Source organism: Zonotrichia albicollis, chromosome 33, assembly GCF_047830755.1.
Source record: "Zonotrichia albicollis isolate bZonAlb1 chromosome 33, bZonAlb1.hap1, whole genome shotgun sequence".
In the NCBI taxonomy this organism is placed as follows: Eukaryota; Metazoa; Chordata; class Aves; order Passeriformes; family Passerellidae; genus Zonotrichia; species Zonotrichia albicollis.
The window spans coordinates 1,204,157-1,223,897 of NC_133851.1; the positions used below are offsets into that span (position 1 = coordinate 1,204,157).

The window sequence follows — 19,741 nt, forward strand, 5'->3', positions numbered from 1 at the left end:
AGAGGACTTTCTTTATCATTTTTCCACCTTACTGGAAAAATGTCAGTGTCATGACAAACGGGTCCCTGATGCGTAATAACTGACATAGACCCCATGTATTACAGAAGGCTGATTATTGCCTTTATTAAGAAATCCATACCTTTATAGACAGCTGTGATAGAGCTGGACCTAATTGGTCCTCCAATCAAAACAGCATCACCACTGGATAATTAAGAAACCACCCTTAATAAAAAAATCTCCGTAACGCATTCCACACATCCACAAGCACCAGGCGCAGCAAGTTAAGATACGAATTATTTCTCATTCTTTTCTTTGATCTGCTCACAGACTTTCCTGGGGAAGTTGTCTGTTTCTGTGGCCGGAGAGCTGCAAACTCTCACTGTCCTCCTCTTCCTCTCCCAGTCTCTCCTCAGCATCCCGGGCTCCCCTTTCCTCTCCCGCCACAACAGCAAGAGCAGCATCTTCAGCTACAAGGGGCGCTTCCGCGACCCGGGCTCGGAGAACGAGTTTGCTGACGACGAGCACAGCACGGTGGAGGAGAGCGAGGGCAGGAGGGACTCGCTCTTCATCCCCATCCGCGGCCGCGACCGGCGCAGCAGCTACAGCGGCTACAGCGGCTACAGCCAGGGCAGCCGCTCCTCGCGCATCTTCCCCACGCTGCGCCGCAGCATCAAGAGGAACAGCACCGTGGACTGCAACGGCGTCGTGTCCCTCATCGGGGGGCCGCCCTCCAGCATGCCCGGGGGCCGCATCCTGCCCGAGGTACCTGCTGGGCGTGGCATGGCCTGGGCAGTGTGGTCTGGTCAGCATGGTCTGATAAGCATGGTCTGGGCAGTGTGGTGTGGTCAGCATGGTGTGATAAGCATGGTCTGAGCAGCGTGGTGTGGTCAGCATGGTCTGAGCAGCGTGGTGTGGTCAGCATGGTCTGAGCAGCGTGGTGTGGTCAGCATGGTCTGGGCAATGTGGTCTGGTCAGCATGGTCTGAGCAGTGTGGTGTGGTCAGCATGGTCTGAGCAACGTGGTGTGGTCAGCATGGTCTGAGCAGCGTGGTGTGGTCAGCATGGTCTGAGCAGCGTGGTGTGGTCAGCATGGTCTGAGCAGTGTGGTGTGGTCAGCATGGTCTGAGCAGTGTGGTGTGGTCAGCATGGTCTGGGCAGTGTGGTGTGGTCAGCATGGTCTGAGCAGTGTGGTGTGGTCAGCATGGTCTGGGCAGTGTGGTGTGGTCAGCATGGTCTGAGCAGCGTGGTGTGGTCAGCATGGTCTGGGCAGCGTGGTGTGGTCAGCATGGTCTGAGCAGCATGGTCTGGTCAGATGAGCATGGTCTGCTCAGCATGGTCTGACCACTATGGTCAGATGAGCATGCTCTGGTCTGCTCAGCATGGTCTGACCAGCATGGTCTGAGCAGTGTGGTCTGGTCAGCATGGTCTGAGCAGCATGGTCTGCTGAGCATGGTCTGGACAACATGGTCTGCTGAGTGTGGTCTGAGCAGCGTGGTCAGATGAGCATGCTCTGGTCAGATAAGCATGGTCTGCTCAGCATGGTCTGACCACCATGGTCAGATGAACATGCTCTGGTCTGACCAGCATGGTCAAACGAGCATGGTCTGGACAGATGAGCATGGTCTGAGCAGTGTGGTCTGGTCAGCATGGTCTGAGCAGCGTGGTCAAATGATCATGGTCAGATGAGCATGGTCTGGTTGGACAAGCATGGTCTGACCAGCATGATCTGGTCAGCAAGGTCTGACCAGTGTGATCTGACCAGCATGATCAAATGAGCATGGTCTGACTGGCACGGTCTCACCAGCATAGTCTGACCAGTATGGTCTGGTCAGCATGGTCTGACCAGTGTGATCTGACCAGCATGATCAAATGAGCATGGTCTGACTGGCACGGTCTCACCAGCACAGTCTGACCAGTATGGTCTGGTCAGCATGGTCTGACCAGTGTGATCTGACCAGCATGGTGTGACCAGCGTGGTCAAATGAGCATGGTCCGACCAGCATGGCCTGACCAACATGGTCTGGTCAGACAAGCATGGTCAGACCAGCATGGTCTGGCCAGTATGGTCTGACCAATGTGGTCTGGTCGGACCAGCATGGTCTGGTCAGCATGGTCTGACCAGTGTGGTCTGACCAGCATACCCCATCTGTTTGGTTCTAGTACATAGAATTAATGACATTGTATGTCATTAGAAATGTTCTCCAAAATGCAGTCTGTAATTTATCTAAGGCTGCAGAGCACTGATCCAACAGAAAAAAGGGCTTGAGTTTTGGTTGGACCACTTGCATGTTGTAGGAAGGTGGGAAGGACAGAGGGATGCACAGAATATGGAAAATACAGAATATGGAAATGCAGACCAAGTGCTGCATTTCTGGGCTGAGAGTGGGTAAGAGAGAAGACTCAAGTCTGCATTAATCACCATCTGAATTTTTCAGGGTACCACTGAGATTGAAATTAGGAAGAAGCCTGGTGGGTCTCTCTTGGTCTCAATGGATCAGGTGAACGCGTCCTATGGAAGGAAGGATCGGACCAACAGTGTCATGACTGGGTTGACCAACACCCTTGTTGAGGGTAGGTGTGATTTGGGGATTAGAGGGACGCCCCTGAGCCCTTTCCAGTGCCTGAAGGGGCTCCAAGAGAGCTGGAAACAGATTTAGGACAAAGGGCTGGAGGGACAGGACACAGGGAATGGCTTCCCAGTGGCAGAGAGCAGGGATGGATGGGATACTGGGACAGAATTCTTCCCTGTGAGGGTGGGGTTGCCCAGAGAAATTGCCCCATTCCTGAAGTGCCCAGGATTGAGTTGGACAAGGCTTGGGGCAACCTGGTCTAGTGGAATTCAGCTCCCCCTGCTTCAGAGCAGTACATATTCCTGCATGGTTTTGCCTAAATCTGCTTCTTTTGGGTCTTTATTAATAAAGAAATATTTATTAAATTTTATTTTACTTAGTTTTGGCATCCAAATTGCGCAGAGATGTAGGTAAAGGCAGCAAAGAGTTGTAATTTTACGATGAAGAGAATGCAGTGTGGAGATCAGAGGAGTAAGGCAGTGTCAGGTCTGGGCGTTCTGTCCTGTGTCATCCCCGAGCACTGGAGAGACCTCCCTTTGCTCCAGGAGTGGGAGAGAAGGATTGGAGCTGCGCTGGGAGCTGCAATGTGACAGCTGCCAGCAGAGAAAGGGGCTGTTGGCTGGTGGCAATGCTGGAATGGACAGCACATGGAGATGAGATTTCCCAATATGTCATGCAGGAGCCAGCAAGAATTCATGAACAGCAGCCACACGCGGCTGATGATCTCAAATTCCTGCTGTCTCCTGCAATAAAATTGTAGGAAAACTAAATATACTTAGAAACAGAGCAGGGTTTTGCTGCCGCTCCCCTCCTGCGCAAACGCCTACGGGCTCCAGTGCCACGGGCCTCTTTTTAACTTCAGAAATTCCAAGGCAACTAAATACTAAGCAACCAGAGAGCCAATGGGAAGGAGAGCACAGTGGTCCTTTCCCTTCCCATAAAAAATAAAAGGTGAGGGTGCACAGCTGCATGGCCTGACTGGGACCAGCAAGTCAACAAATGGGGACAACTCCTCGTTTGTATTTTTTTTTCCCTAAGCACTTGAGATAAGGCAGTGTAAAAAATAAATGGACACAGCATTTCTATGTTTGATTTCTGCAAATGGATGTAGTTAGTCTTAATCAGGTTATTCCTGCTGAAAATCCTTTGCAACATTATGTCACCTCTTTCCTCTTTTAGACCGTGTCTGTGTTCAGCGCAGAATTCATCTCAGTTATTTAAAAACTGGCAGCAAAGGCAGTTTGGAATCTGTAACTTTGGTTTTAACTGCTTTACCTTGATCAGTTCTGAGTTAAATATAACCCTTCATTTGGAATAATTTGCATTGAATCGTGCTGGTGGGGCTGGAGCGCAGGGTTAGAGCTGCAGTTCTGGTGACCTGGTGCAGGGACAGAGGAGCAGTCATGGAGCGCAGTAAAATCATGAAAACCAAGAATCCTTGAGGTTGGAAAGGAGCTCCACGGTCGGGTCTGACCTGTGACCAATCCCCACCTTGGCACTGAGTGCCACGTCCTGGCATTCCTTGGTGACACCCAGGGCTGGGGACTCCAAACCTCCCTGACCACCCTTCCCATGAAGGATTTCTCCCTGATGCCCACAAACTTTACCCAGCTCTTCTCCACGATCATTTCCACCAAGTTCACAGTTTTGTAATTCTTCACCCTCAGAGACGAAGCCTGAACTCTGTTTTGTTTTGTACCTGCAGAGCTGGAAGAGTCCCAGAGGAAGTGTCCCCCTTGCTGGTACAAATTTGCCAACACCTTCCTGATCTGGGAATGCCACCCGTACTGGATGAAGCTGAAGGAGATTGTGAACTTAATTGTCATGGATCCTTTTGTGGACTTGGCCATCACCATCTGCATCGTGCTGAACACGCTGTTCATGGCCATGGAGCACCACCCCATGACCCCTGAGTTCGAGCACGTGCTCTCTGTAGGAAATCTGGTAAGGAAATCTGCTAAATGCTCCCCACAGCTCTGCTCCTGCTGGGGTGCCTGAGTATTGATGTGGGCTTGGACTTTGAGTCAATTGCATTGTCGAGGCTTAGCCTGAAGATCTGAAAATAAATTAAAAATGACTTTTTGTGTGTTCTTTGTCTGTCCCTCCTCCCCACTCCAGGTTTTCACTGGGATTTTCACAGCAGAAATGTTCCTGAAGCTCATTGCAATGGATCCATACTATTATTTTCAGGAAGGCTGGAACATCTTTGATGGGTTTATTGTCTCCCTGAGTTTGATGGAGCTGAGTCTGGCTGATGTGGAGGGACTTTCCGTGCTGCGATCTTTCCGATTGGTATTCCAAATTCCAGCTCTTTCTCAGTGTTATTATCATGGAGCTTAGAGTCACAGAATCATGGAGTGTCCTTAGTTGGAAGGGACCCACCAGGGACATCCAGTGCAGCTCCACACCCCAACAATCCCACCCTGGGCATCCCTGGGAGTGGTGTCCAAACATCCTTTGAGCTGTGGCACTGACCATTCCCTGCTCAGTGCCCAACCATGGGAAGAACCTTTTCCCAATAACCTATCCCTTCCCTGACACAGTTCCAGCCCTGCCCCTCACATAAAGAGTTTTTCCCATTTACATAGTACAAGGGAAAATCAATTTTCTGGATTTGGGGAGGACAGAGATCAAACGGTGCCATTTTTTATGGTCTCTTCTTTCTTCAGGACTGCTCGTTATGAAATCTGAGCAGCGCTTGATGCATTTGGGCAGGGAAGGGTGACTTTTGCTTTGGGAATAACTCAATATTTCTGTGTGGGGAATAACTGATTACAAAAGTACAAAATACTCAAAGAAAGGTTAAGCATTCTCTGCCCCCTGTACCCTCAGAAGCATGGATTTACCTTGATGTAAAACACAAGATGGTTGTAATTTAGGAAGTTCTGCTTTATTTTCCTCTTTGCTTAAGACTTGCTTGTTTTGGTGTTGTTTTTGTAGCTGAGAGTCTTCAAACTGGCCAAGTCCTGGCCCACTCTGAACATGCTGATAAAAATCATTGGTAACTCAGTGGGTGCCTTGGGGAATTTGACCTTGGTGCTGGCCATCATCGTGTTCATCTTCGCCGTGGTGGGGATGCAGCTCTTTGGCAAAAGCTACAAGGAGTGTGTCTGCAAGATCAGTCCGGACTGTGAGCTACCCCGCTGGCACATGCACGATTTCTTCCACTCCTTCCTTATTGTCTTCCGTGTGTTGTGTGGGGAGTGGATTGAGACCATGTGGGATTGTATGGAAGTGGCGGGACAGGCCATGTGCTTGATTGTCTTCATGATGGTCATGGTCATCGGAAATTTAGTGGTCAGTAAATGGTTCCTGGTGGGCTTTCTTGGTTGCCTCTGGATGGGGTAGGACTTGGGGAGACCGCCAGGATGAGGGAGTGATGGTTTGTGAGCCTGTTCCTGCTCTGTGGAGGTCCCTCCTGGCCTTTGATCTGTCAATCCGTAGATTTTGGTAGCACAATGTTAAAGATGTTTTTTGCTTGATGAGGATCTTAAACAGTCACCCGTAAATGAAGCATCTTGCAAGAAAATCTTGAAAGTCTGAACGCCTCAGTCAAAGTGTGCAGACCTGACCTGAGGGGAAAAATAAGCTAAAACAAGCAAAACCTGGCGTTTTAATTGCCAGAAAACAAAATAATTTGGTGCACAGGGGAAGGTCCTGAAGCGTTAAAATGAGGAATGGAGGTTTCTTCTAAAACCTGCCCACTGGCTCAGTCATGAGGTGCTGTTGTGTGCAGGAATGGGCTGTGAAACTGCACGGCCTGTTGTGTGGGAGGTTGGACTAGATCATGATGCTTCCTTCTGGCCTTAAATTTCACGAAGAAAACTCTGTGGAGGAAAATGTGAGCAAGAATGAAGTCACATGAATGGTTCTTCAAAGTAGTTGTGAGCTCTCTCTGAGAGGTCCTGTCTTGCCAAAGGGTTTTGATGAAATAAATCCTGGGGATGGTCCCTAAATGTGGGTGAGGAAGTGGAGCTGGGAGGGATCACTCAAAATGCCAAGATTTACCCCATTTTTCTTTGAGGCAGAGATGGGACTAAACCAGTAAGGCTGAATCTAAATCCCATGGGGATTAAATCCCTCTCTGACCTCTGCAGTCCAGATCCTGCAAGGGGCTCCATCCAGGGACCCCTGGACCTGCCCTGGACCCCTGGCACCCCTCAGGGAGCTTTTTGCAGCATCAGGGGGTCATGGCTTGAACCTGATGAGCACCTGGATGAGTTTGAGCTGGTGTTTAGGGACAGCTCTGCAGCACCAGCAGGGCGTGGGCGCCGAGAGCTCCGCTCAGCTCTGGGAATCCCCCCTTTGTGTGTCAGTGCAGCATCAGCTCTTCCCTTCCAGGTGCTGAACCTGTTCTTGGCCTTGCTGCTGAGCTCCTTCAGCGCAGACAACCTGGCAGCCACGGACGACGACGGCGAGATGAACAACCTGCAGATCTCGGTGATCCGCATCAAGAAGGGCATCGCCTGGACCAAGGCCAAGGTCAGGGAGTTCATGCAGGCCCACTTCAAGCAGAGGGAGGCCGACGAGGTGAAGCCCTTGGACGAGCTGTACGACAAGAAGGTGAACTGCATCGCCAACCACACCGGCGCCGACATCAACCGCGACATCGACTTCCTCAAGAACGGCAACGGCACCACCAGCGGCATCGGCAGCAGCGTGGAGAAGTACATCATCGACGAGGACCACATGTCCTTCATCAACAACCCCAACCTCACCGTGCGCGTCCCCATCGCCGTGGGCGAGTCCGACTTCGAGAACCTCAACACGGAGGATTTCAGCAGCGACACGGATCCTGATGGCAGCAAGGAGGTGGGAGGAGGGCTCCAAATCCACGTGGGGCATTGAGAGGGCTCCAAATTCACATGGGGCATTGGGAGGGCTCCAAATCCGCTCGGGGTGTTGGGAGGGCTCCAAATCCGCTCGGGGTGTTGGGAGGGCTCCAAATCCACTCAGGGCGTTGGATGGGAGGGCTCCAAATCCATTTGGGGCATTGGGAGGGCTCCAAATCCATTTGGGACGTTGGGAGGGAGGGCTCCAAATCCACTCGGGATGTTGGGAGCTCCAAATTGACTTGGGGTGTTGGGAGCTCCAAATCCACTTGCGGTGTTGGGAGGGCTCCAAATCCACTCAGGGCATTGGGAGGGAATGCTCCAAATCCACTTGGGGTGTTGGGAGGGAGGGCTCCAAATCCACTCGGGGTGTTGGGAGCTCCAAATCCACTTGGGGCACTGGGAGGGCTCCAAATCCATTTGGAGCGTTGAGAGGGAGGGCTCCAAATCCATTTGGGGCACTGGGAGGGCTCCAAATCCATTTGGAGCGTTGAGAGGGAGGGCTCCAAATCCATTTGGGGCACTGAGAGGGCTCCAAATTCACTCGGGGCATTGGGAGGGCACCAAATTCACTTGGGATGTTGGGAGAGAGGGATCCAAATCCACTCAGGGCGTTGGATGAGAGGGCTCCAAATTCCCTCAGTCCACTGGGAAGGCCAGGAAACCTCTGGGCAGGGAGAGCTGGGTAGTTCCAGCACTCAACTTTTGTTGGTGTTGGGATGTTGTCTTTGCACTCAAAATGGAATTTCTTGTGCTCTGTGGAAAGCCACAAATACTTTAAAATATATATAAAATAAATATATGCAATCATAGAATGGTTATATAAATATATATACTACATATGGTATATATAAAGATATATAAATGGCATAGTATAAATAATAATAAATAATAAATATATAATAAATAAATAACAAATAAATATATAAATAGTATAGTATAAATACAATATATTTATATATACTGTATCTTTATGTATGCTATGTATTTATATATACTATATATATACTAAATATGTTTATATTTAATTTTATTTTAATTTTTAATTTAATTTTAATTTATATTTTAATTTTAATATTTAGTAGATATATTTATATATTCTAAATATATATATTCCAAATAAATATATGTTCTGTATATACTGTAAATATATATATAATATATTTATACCATAGTTATAGTAAAAGAAATATAATAATAATAAAATAAAATAAAATAAAATAGAAATAATATATATATAGTCATATATATAGACTATATATATGACTATATATATAGTCATATATATAGTCATATATATAGTCATATATAGTCATAAAATGCAATGTAAAAATAACTAACTAACTAAATATATATATAAATAAAAAACATATTATCATAGTAAAGTATATGTAATAATAAAATAGCTTGGGTTGAAAGGAGCTTAAAAATCATCTAGTTCCAAGCTCCTCCATGGACAGGGACACCTTTCATAATGTAAATATTTAATCCTATATTAAATATAATAACATTTAACCCTGTCTGTCCTGTTAACATGAGACATCAGCTGGGTCAGGATCTCTGTGATTAAAGCGAGGAAACAACGTCCATGACAGCAGATGTGGTGAGGAAGCAGCCGAGTCCTGCCAAGTTTGGTGTTTTCTGGGGCTGATGCTCGGTGGTGATTGGGTTGGGGTTTTGTGCTGCAGAAACTGGACGAGAGCAGCTCCTCCGAGGGCAGCACCATCGACATCAAGCCGGAGGTGGAGGAGGTGCCCGTGGAGGCCCCCGAGGAGTACCTGGACCCCGATGCCTGTTTCACTGAAGGTGGGCACGGAGCGAGGGCTCGGGGGTGCTCTGGGTGAGCTCACCTCAGATTAGGTCAGACTGTGTCTGTGGGATCTCAGGATCTGAGTCCTGAGGTGCCACCGAGACCACCCTTGGGGGGCTCGGGAGTCCTGGAATGTTCCAGAAGTGTCTGGTGGCTGCACTTTGATCCTACACGGGAGACGACACCTGTATGAGGATAGGAGGGTTTCACCGGGGTGAATGGTGAAGGGATTGGTTAATTAGAGAGGGAAACACAGGGTTTAGGATTTCTGTACGGGGGGGTTTAGAGAAGTAAGATGGAGGAATTGGGGCGTGTCCTGTCCTTCTTCTTCTTCTTCTTCTCCTCCATCTTCTGTGGTGATGGTGGCACTTTGGGACTTTGATCCTACACAGGAGACGACACCTGTATGAGGATAGGAGGATTTCACTGGGGTGAATGGTGAAGGGATTGGTTAATTAGAGAGTGAGACACAGGGTTTAGCATTTCTGTACAGGGGGGTTTAGAGAAGTAAGATGGAGGAATTGGGGCGTGTCCTGTCCTTCTTCTTCTTCTTCTTCTCCTCCATCTTCTGTGGTGATGGTGGCACTTTGGGACTTTGATCCTACACAGGAGACGACACCTGTATGAGGACAGGAGGGTTTCACCGGGGTGAATGGCGAAGAGATTAGTTAATTAGAGGGTGAGACACAGGGTTTAGGATTTATGTACAGGGGGGTTTAGAGAAGTAAGATGGAGGAATTGGAGCGTGTCCTGTCCTTCTTCTTCTTCTTCTTCTTCTTCTCCTCCATCTTCTGTGGTGATGGTGGCATTTTTGGATTGGTTATTACTGAAAGTGCACTGGGCAATAAGAATAAATGGTATTGGGGAAAAATGATAAATATTGTACACGTAACCATGGGTATAAAGATAGGTGGCTGTCCGGAGGGCAGGACAGGGTGCTCATGGCTGACTGCTGAGCAGAGCTCTGTCGGGCTGAAAGAAAATCTTTTAGATAAACAATTAATAAACATAAAAACCGAAAGAAGAACTGAAGCCTCTTCTCGTCCTTCGATACGTGGGCTGTCCCAAGGCCACCCCGGGCCTTTCCAGGCCCTTCAAACAGCCGAGAAAACCCGACATGTGTCAGTTGAGACAGAAACAGAGACAACACAAAGCAAAAAAATCCACTTTCAGAAGGTTTCAAACTGTGTTTATTACAGCACGCATGCTTTTTGTACATCCGTACAAAACTCATAAATTTACACTTTACTCATACACACAAAGTGCTCATTGGAATAATTGCAGATTTCTCTTATTTATCCTTTTCTTTCTTGGTTTCTATGTCAGTGACCTTGGTAGGAAATTCTTCCAGGGGTAAACACGGATCCTCCTATCAAACTTCCCTCTGGCTCTCTGTAAAATCCCTTCCACCAGCCTGGATCAGGGCTGGCTCTCACCTTACCTCGAGGCCCCTCTTGCATGCTGGGGCACCAATTCCGAGGAATTTGCAAAGTGAAGCTCTCAGAGATGCAAATCATAAAATCATTCAGTAGTTTGTGTAGGAAGGGCCCTTAAACTCATCCAAATTTACTCCCTCCCACCACCCCAGCTTGCCCCCAGCCCCATCCAGCCTGGCCTTGGGCACTTGCAGGGACCCAGGGGCACCCAAGCTTCTCTTGTGGGGTGAGCCAGGGCCTGCCCACCCTCAGAGGGGCAATTTCTAAAGAATCAGAGATGACCTGTGGCAGAACAAGATGGTTTTTGTGCAGCTGATGCCTCGAGGACTCAGAGGCAGGGTACTTTTCCTTCCCTGTCGCTGGCCTCAATGTCTTTCGAGAGCTGATCATAACAGGAATTCCCAAGGCAAAAAATGCTTTAAATGGTTCAAGGTTATTTGATCAGCGAGTTTTCCATTTGTCTCCTCAAGAGCGTGGCCCTCACCAAATAGAACGAGCTGATCTGTTCCCAAATTGATGTCAGTTCTGGTGCCCGGGCACAGAAGTGGCAAAACAACCCTAAAACCCTCAAGAACGCAAAAATTTTAACTCACTCAGCGTGGTTCATGTTGGTGGCATCAAAACTGCTTCTAGACAGTGAGAATTTAACGATTTTACCTTAAATGTTGTGTTTGCTGAGCGAAATTGTGCCCTGTCCCTGTTGCAGGTTGCATGCAGCGCTGCAAGTGCTGCCAGGTCAATATTGAGGAGGGGCTGGGAAAGTCGTGGTGGACCTTGAGGAAAACTTGTTTCCTAATTGTGGAGCACAATTGGTTTGAGACCTTCATCATCTTCATGATCCTCCTGAGCAGTGGGGCTCTGGTGAGTAAAATTAAAAAAAAAATAATAAAAATTAAAAGCCCAACAGTTCTGAGGTGCTGGGCTTGGGGATATGTGATTGTGTACAGGAAATTTTGGGAAAAAGCAAATCTTGGAAATTCCTACCTGGAAAACAACACAAGCTTTTATTAGTGTTTTTTGTTTAGTTTAAATTAAGAACAAAGCCTTCAAATCTGGGTTCTGATCCTGGTTTGAGTAGAAATGTGAGGATCTGGAGAAAAGTCAGCCTGTATTTATGGCTAATTTCACAGAATCAGAAAATGCCAGAATCACTGAGCTTGGCAAGCTCTGCAACACCATGAAGTCCAAGCTGTGACTGGAACAAAATCAGTTTTCTATGTTTGATTTATATATATTAATAAAATATGTGTATTGTATCTGTATCTATATATCTATATATCTATATATCTATATATCTATATATCTATATATCTATATACCTATATATCTATATATCTATATATCTATATATCTATATATCTATATATCTATATATCTATATATCTATATACCTATATATCTATATATCTAGATCTATATCTATCTATTCACATATATTTATATATAGTGTGTATGTATGTGTTTATATATATAATATAATATAATATAATATAATATAATATAATATAATATAATATAATATAATATATATTTTATATATTATATATCATTACAATATATAATATATAATATAAAATTTATAATATATAATATAATATCTAATATATTATATATAATATATAGTATATATGATGTACTATATGCTATATACTGTATATTATATATTATATATTATATGTTATATATTATATGCTATATAATATATGCTATACGCTATATAATATATAATATATATAATTATATAATTATATAATATATATAAAATACATAATATATTTTTAATTTTTTTAATATTTAATTTAAAAACATTTAAAATCTATACATTTAGCTCATCTTTAACTGTACCCTGAACTCAGCTCGGTGCCATTTGAAGCTCCTGAACTGTGCAATAAATCCCATACAATGACATTTACACCTGGTTTTTTTTTTTCCAGGCTTTTGAGGACATTTACATCGAGCAGAGGAAAACCATCAGGACCATCCTGGAGTATGCAGACAAGGTCTTCACCTACATCTTCATCCTGGAGATGCTGCTCAAGTGGTGTGCCTACGGATTTGTGAAATTCTTCACCAACGCCTGGTGCTGGCTGGATTTCCTCATCGTGGCTGTATGTATCCTCTCCTCTTCCTCCTCCTCAACCCTCCCTGGCTCACAGATTTACCAATCTGATATCTGTGAGTTCCCAAATCAAGGATAAAACCCTTCAGCTCTCTGTGGGATTCTGCCCTGCAGGGCCCCAGGAGGATTTTCCAGCCCTTGGCTCTTTTTTCCGATGCTGAAAATGGAATTTTTTCGGAGAGCTGGCCGTGTTTGGAGGTGTTTCCATGGGAAGGCTGTGCAGATGTGGAATTATTAATGGTTATTAATTATTAATCATCATTATTAATGATGAGGGGGTGATGAGGCAGCAGGATCTCATCCCACCACCCCAATTCTGAGCGCTGGATTTGTGAGGATCTCAATCCTTGGAAAGCTGATTGTGCACAGTCGAGTTCAGCATCAGCAAAAGAAACAGGAGAGAAAAAGCAGAATTATATCAAACAAAAAGCTCAGTGTAGAGTGAGGGACAGATCCAGCCTGGAATCTCCTGCAGAACATCTTGGGAGGGAGGGTAAATCTGAGGAATAAAAAAAAGGTGAATAAATTATAGAATTAGAAAGAAAAAAAAGACAATAGAGAGAAATTTTAGCAATAAATTTGGCTCTGCAGCACAACGAGGGAATTTTAAATAATTGGAATTTTAAATAAATGGAATTTTAAATCAATGGAACTTGAAATAAATGGAATTTGAAATCAATGGAATTTAAAATAAAAGGAATTTAAAATCAATGGAATTTAAAATAAATGGAATTTGAAATCAATGGAATTTAAAAACAATGGATTTTAAAATAAAAGGAATTTAAAATCAATGGAATTTAAAATCAATGGAATTTGAAATCAATGGAATTTAAAATCAATGGAATTTAAAATCAATGGAATTTAAAAACAATGGAATTTAAAATAAAAGGAATTTCAAATAAAAGGAATTTCAAATAAAAGGAATTTAAAATAAATGGAATTTGAAATCAATGGAATTTAAAAACAATGGAATTTAAAATAAATGGAATTTAAAAACAATGGATTTTAAAATAAAAGGAATTTAAAATAAATGGATTTTAAAATAAAAGGAATTTAAAATCAATGGAATTTAAAATCAATGGAATTTCTGCTGCCCAGAGTAGTAGACAACGGTGTAATTCAATAGGAAAATTCAGAACCAGGGAATTCAGAATCCCAAGTGCTTGGATTCTCTCGGTGTTTCATCAGATCCATCTGGGACTCAGTGGCTCTGGTGGCTGCCCCAAGAACAAGTGTGTTAAAAAAGAATTCCCAGTTTTTCCAGGCTTCTCCTTTGGAACCCTCTGGGTGTGATTCAGTTGCTGTTCAGCACCGTTATCACTCTGGAAATATTCCTGAGTGGGTGGAAGGAGCTGTGCTTGGAATTCAGGGGCAGAAGTGACTCAAACTCTGTTTCCTGTAGGAAAATTGAAATTTGAAATTTTAATTTTTTCTAGAAAATCCTCTCTGATCCCCTCAACACCTTTCCTCGGACGCAACCTGCGCGTTGTAAGGTTTATTTTCTGACAGAAAAGGAATTTAAAATAAATAAATAAATTTAAATTTTGAAAGAAATTCCTATATAAATTTATTTGCTGGATCTCTCTTGCTGCCTGAAGATAAGGAGTTTAATTCCAGTTTGATTCCAATTTAATTCCAGTTTGATTCCAGTTTAATTCCAGTTTAATTCCAATTGAATTCCAGTTGAATTCCAGTTTAATTCCAGTTTAATTTCAATTTAATTCCAGTTTAATTCCAGTTTAATTCCAATTGAATTCCAGTTGAATTCCAGTTTAATTCCAGTTTAATTCCAATTGAATTCCAGTTTAATTCCAGTTTAATTCCAGTTTAATTCCAGTTTAATTACAATTCAATTCCAGTTTAATTCCAGTTTAATTCCAATTTAATTCCAGTTTAATTCCAGTTTAATTCCAATTCAATTCCAGTTTAATTCCAGTTTAATTCCAATTTAATTCCAGTTTAATTCCAGTTTAATTCCAATTGAGTTCCAGTTTAATTCCAATTTAATTCCAATTTAATTCCAGTTTAATTCCAATTGAATTCCAGTTTAATTCCAGTTTAATTCCAGTTTAATTCCAGTTTAATTCCAATTGAATTCCAGTTTAATGGGCAGGTGTGGTACAAGTTTAATTTCCTTTCCATGCACCTGGGAGTGGAGTAAAGATCAGGAAGGAAACAGTGAGGAAACAATGCAGAAGAGTTTGCAATTCCCAGGGCTTTAGGAATTTTAGAATTCCTGTTTTCCCTTGATATCACGGACAGAAGAGTTGCACAATTTTCCCAGTGGAAACAAAAAAATAAAAAAAAACCTGAAATGTGACTTTGAGGTGCCAAAATACCCCCTCAGCAATGCTTTTGTGTCCTGTCCCTGTTGAATGCCAATTTTTGGACCCAAATTTGGCGGCGCGTCGTGGCCGGGGCCGGAGCGAGCCAGGGCGCAGGGAATGATCCTTTGCATCCTAACGACACTCTCGGATGTTATTTTGCAGGTTGCTATAGCCTTGTCCAATCCCCCTCATGCCCAAAAGCTTCCTGGGTGTGTTTGTGAAGACTTTTGCTGGGTGATAATGAAGGATTCTGCTTTTCAGTCAGTCTGGGATTCCCTTTGTGCCACCGCGGTGCCGCCTGTGTCTGCTGTTGGAGTGTCCTCAGGGAATAATCCTCCAGGATTGTTCATGAAAAGCTCAAACTGCCTTTTTCTGGCATGCTCTTAGAGTCCTGCTTGGGAGTAAGGTGTTATCCTGAGGGGGAAAAGTTTTAAAAATGAGAAATTTTTTTGTTCTTGGAATGGTTTGGGCTGGAAGGGACCCGAAATTCATCCAGTGCCAGCCGTGCCAGGGCAGGGACACCTTCAACCATCCCAGGCTGTTCCTGCCCAGCCTGGACACCTCCAGGGATGGGACACTTCCCGTGGTATTTAACACACCACATCTCCAAAAACATTGAATTTTTATATTTAATTATATTTATATTTAAGGTTTTAACATACCAGCATTGCCCTGGTCTGGCTGAGCTGATTTTGCCTCACAAAAGCTTTGTTGGATCCTTTGGGACACCCCTGGTTCAAAAGTAGTAAAATTTTAAAATAGGATGGAAAAACCAATCCATTGTGGCCACTTATTTTTGGGGAAGATACCACAGAATTCTGAAATTATTTGAGTTGGAAGGAACCTTAAAATCATCTGATTCCAAGTGCCCTGCTGTGGACAGGGCATTTCCATGTGAGGATGGAAAAAGCACATCAGCAACGTGCCCAAAAAAGAGAAAAATCTCATTTGTTTTACACATTAATGCATTTAAAATTCAGATTTTATTTCCCAGAAATAAGTGTGGAATAAGAATCATCCTTCTAATTAATCTTATTAATTCTAATTATTATTCTAATATCTTTTCTATGAAAAAAATGATACATAGGAAGTGTCCTATTCTGAGAATTCACCTGAAACCCCACCTGGTGCAGGAGGAGCTCCTGTGTTCTTTCGTTTGTTGCTGTACATGGATGTCTTTTTTTTATTATTTTTTTTTCCTTAAAAAGGGTTCATGTCTCTTTCTTATCTGTCTGAAGTGTGATGGTGGAGAAAAATGGGAAAATGGTAGGGAAAAAATGTGGAGAAAAAAGGGAAAATGGTAGAGAAAAATGGTAGAGAAAAATGGGAAAATGGTAGAGAAAAATGGTAGAGGAAAATGGTAGAGAAAAATGGGAAAATGGTAGGGAAAAAATGTGGAGAAAAAAGGGAAAATGGTAGTGAAAAATGGTAGAGAAAAATGGGAGAATGGTAGAGAAAAATGGTAGAGAAAAATGGGAAAATGGTAGGGAAAAATGGGAAAATTGTAGAGAAAAATGGGAAAATTGTAGTGAAAAATGGTAGCAAAAAAATAGGGAAAATGGTAGCAAAAAAATTGGAAAAATTATAGAGAAAAATGAGAAAAATGACAGAGAAAAATGGGAATAGTGGCAGCTGCTGTGTCTGTAACTGTTTACACGTGGCCAAGTTGTGTCTGGACTTGGTGGGTTTAAAGATCTCTGAAAATTCAGATTTTCTCAAAATTCTCTCAAAATTCAGAGCCTAAATCTGACTCCAGTTTGCTCAAAGGTTGCCCAGTATAACCCAGTACATCCCAGTCCTTCACTGCACACTCCTGTGGCTGCTGAGGTTGGGATTGGGGCAAAAACCAGGAAAATCAGGAAAAATCGGGAAAAACAGGGATGGGATGGAGGAAAATGGGATAAAACAGAATTGGGATGTAAGGAAATGGTCACCATGCCCGGGCATTGCCAGGAATTTTCCCAAGTTTTTTTTTTCCACATCTCAAAACCAACATCTCCAATTTTTCCCCATTTTTTCCCAACCCCAGCTCCAGAATTCTCCATTTTCCTCCATTCCAGGCGTTTTCTCCCTTTTCCCCCATCTCAATCCTGGTTTTTTCCCATTTTTCCCCATCCCAGCTCCATTTTCCCTCATCCCAATCCTGTTTTATCCCATCTCCCCCCGTCCCATCCCAAATTTTCCCTGTTTTTCCCCCAAATCCCAACCTCAGCAGCCACAGGAGTGTGCAGTGAAGGACTGGGATGTACTGGGTTATACTGGGCATATACTACATTTTAAAATTTCAGTTAATGAAAAGAAAATTTAAACTATTCATGCAATATTTTCAGCCTACCTACCCCGGTGTGTTGGCGCTGTGCCCGCCGGGCCGCAGCAGGAGGAGCTGATTTAAAATTTCAATTAATGAAAAGAAAATGTAAATGATTCATGCAATATTTTCAGACTATCTTAACCCAATTTGGTTGAAAATTTTTAAAATTTCAGTTAATGAAAGAAAATGTAAACGATTCATTGGGTATTTTCAGCCTACCTAACCCAGTGTGGTCGCGCTCTGCCCGCTGGGCTGCAGCAGGAGGAGCTGATTTAAAATTTCAAATAATAAAAAAAATTTAAAATTATTCATGCAATATTTTCAGAATATCTTGAACCAATTTGGTTGAAATTTATTAAAATTCAAAATTTCAGTTAATGAAAAGAAAATGTAAGTGACTCATTGGATATTTTCAGACCCAGTGTGTTCGCGCTGGGCTGCAGCAGGAGGAGCTGATTTAAAATTTCAGTTAATGAAAAGAAAATGTAAATGATTCATGCAATATTTTCAGACTATCTTAACCCAATTATTAAAATATAAAATTTCAATTAATGAAAAGAAAATTTAAACTATTCATGCAATATTTTCAGCCTACCTACCCCGGTGTGGCCGTGCTGTGCCCGCTGGGCTGGCAGCAGGAGGAGCTGATTTAAAATTTCAAATAATAAAAAAAGAATTAAAATTATTCATACAATATTTTCAGAATATCTTAACCCAATTTGGTTGAAATTTGTTAGAATATAAAATTTCAATTAATCAAAAAAAATTAAAATTATTAATGTAATATTTTCAGCCTACCTACCCCAGTGTGGCCGCGCTCTGCCCGCTGGGCCGCAGCAGGAGGAGCTGATTCAAAAATTTCAATTAATAAAAAAAACTAAAATTATTCATGCAATATTTTCAGAATATCTTAACCCAATTTGGTTGAAATTTATTAGAATATAAAATTTCAGTTAATGAAAAGAAATTAAAATGATTAATGTAATATTTTCAGCCTACCTACCCCGGTGTGTTGGCGCTGTGCCCGCTGGGCCGCAGCAGGAGGAGCTGATTGAAAATCTTAATTAATGAAAAGAAAATGTAAATTATTCATGCAATATTTTCAGAATATCTTGAACCAATTTGATTGAAAATTATTAAAATATAAAATTTCAGTTAATGAAAAGAAATTAAAATGATTAATGCAATATTTTCAGCCTACCTACCCCAGTGTGGTCGCGCTCTGCCCGCTGGGCCGCAGCAGGAGGAGCTGATTCAAAAATTTCAATTAATGAAAAAAAATTTAAAATTATTCATGCAATATTTTCAGAATATCTTAACCCAATTTGGTTGAAATTTGTTAAAATATAAAATTTCAGTTAATGAAAAGAAAATGTAAGTGATTCATTGGATATTTTCAGACTAACCCAGTGTGGTCGTGCTGTGCCCGCCGGGCCGCAGCAGGAGGAGCTGATTTAAAATTTCAATTAATTAAAAAAAAATTAAAATTATTCATACAATATTTTCAGAATATCTTGAACCAATTTGGTTGAAAATTATTAAAATATAAAATTTCAATTAATAAAAAGAAAATTTAAATTATTAATTGGATATTTTCAGCCTATGTACCCCGGTGTGTTGGCGCTGTGCCCGCCGGGCCGCAGCAGGAGGAGCTGATTTAAAATTTCAATTAATTAAAAAAAAATTAAAATGATTCATACAACATTTTCAGAATATATTAACCCAATTTGGTTGAAAATTACTACATTTTAAAATTTCAGTTAATGAAAAGAAAATGTAAGTTATTCATTGGATATTTTCAGCCTACCTACCCCAGTGTGTTGGCGCTGTGCCCGCTGGGCTGCAGCAGGAGGAACTGATTTAAAATTTCAGTTATTGAAAAGAAAATTTAAATGATTCATTGGTTATTTTCAGACTATCTTAACCCAATTTGATTGAAAATTATTAAAATATAAAACTTTAGTTAATGAAAAGAAAATTTAAATTATTCATTGGATATTTTCAGCCTACCTACCCCGGTGTGTTGGCGCTGTGCCCGCCGGGCCGCAGCAGCAGGAGCTGGCCCAGGTGTGCAGGGTGTGTATTTATCTGTATTCTTTCTCACAGGTACCTTTAACATTTGTCTGGCTTAAATTTCATGGGCGCCGCCGGGAGCCGTGCAGCCGGTAAAGGGCGAGGGTAAGGTTTTTGTCATCGTTCGGGCTCTTCCTTCCGACAGCCCCTCTCCGTGTGTGTCTCTGCCTCTCTCTCTCTCTCTCTTTCTCACTGATCTCTCCCCTCCTGGTCTTTTCTCAACTGCATTATTTCCTTCCAGGTCGGTTCAGTCAAGTGAAGTAG

At 42.8% G+C, this 19,741-nt stretch overlaps 1 protein-coding gene and 1 long non-coding RNA gene across 4 annotated transcripts in view; both read left to right on the forward strand.

Moving 5' to 3' along the window:
• Window positions 1-19,741, forward strand: part of SCN8A (sodium voltage-gated channel alpha subunit 8) — a 63,786-nt gene that overhangs the window by 31,464 nt on the left and 12,581 nt on the right. For all 3 annotated transcript variants that reach the window (XM_074530837.1, XM_074530839.1, XM_074530840.1), the window contains 9 exons: window positions 403-762; window positions 2,435-2,570; window positions 4,275-4,513; window positions 4,688-4,861; window positions 5,510-5,866; window positions 6,911-7,381; window positions 9,090-9,207; window positions 11,354-11,508; window positions 12,582-12,755. In XM_074530837.1, the coding sequence (XP_074386938.1) occupies window positions 403-762; window positions 2,435-2,570; window positions 4,275-4,513; window positions 4,688-4,861; window positions 5,510-5,866; window positions 6,911-7,381; window positions 9,090-9,207; window positions 11,354-11,508; window positions 12,582-12,755 (2,184 nt within the window). The remainder of the gene's footprint in view (window positions 1-402; window positions 763-2,434; window positions 2,571-4,274; window positions 4,514-4,687; window positions 4,862-5,509; window positions 5,867-6,910; window positions 7,382-9,089; window positions 9,208-11,353; window positions 11,509-12,581; window positions 12,756-19,741) is intronic.
• On the forward strand, window positions 12,762-18,672 carry LOC141726232 (uncharacterized). Its single transcript, XR_012577557.1, has 2 exons — window positions 12,762-16,406; window positions 16,501-18,672. It is a non-coding gene; the product is annotated as an uncharacterized LOC141726232 (long non-coding RNA).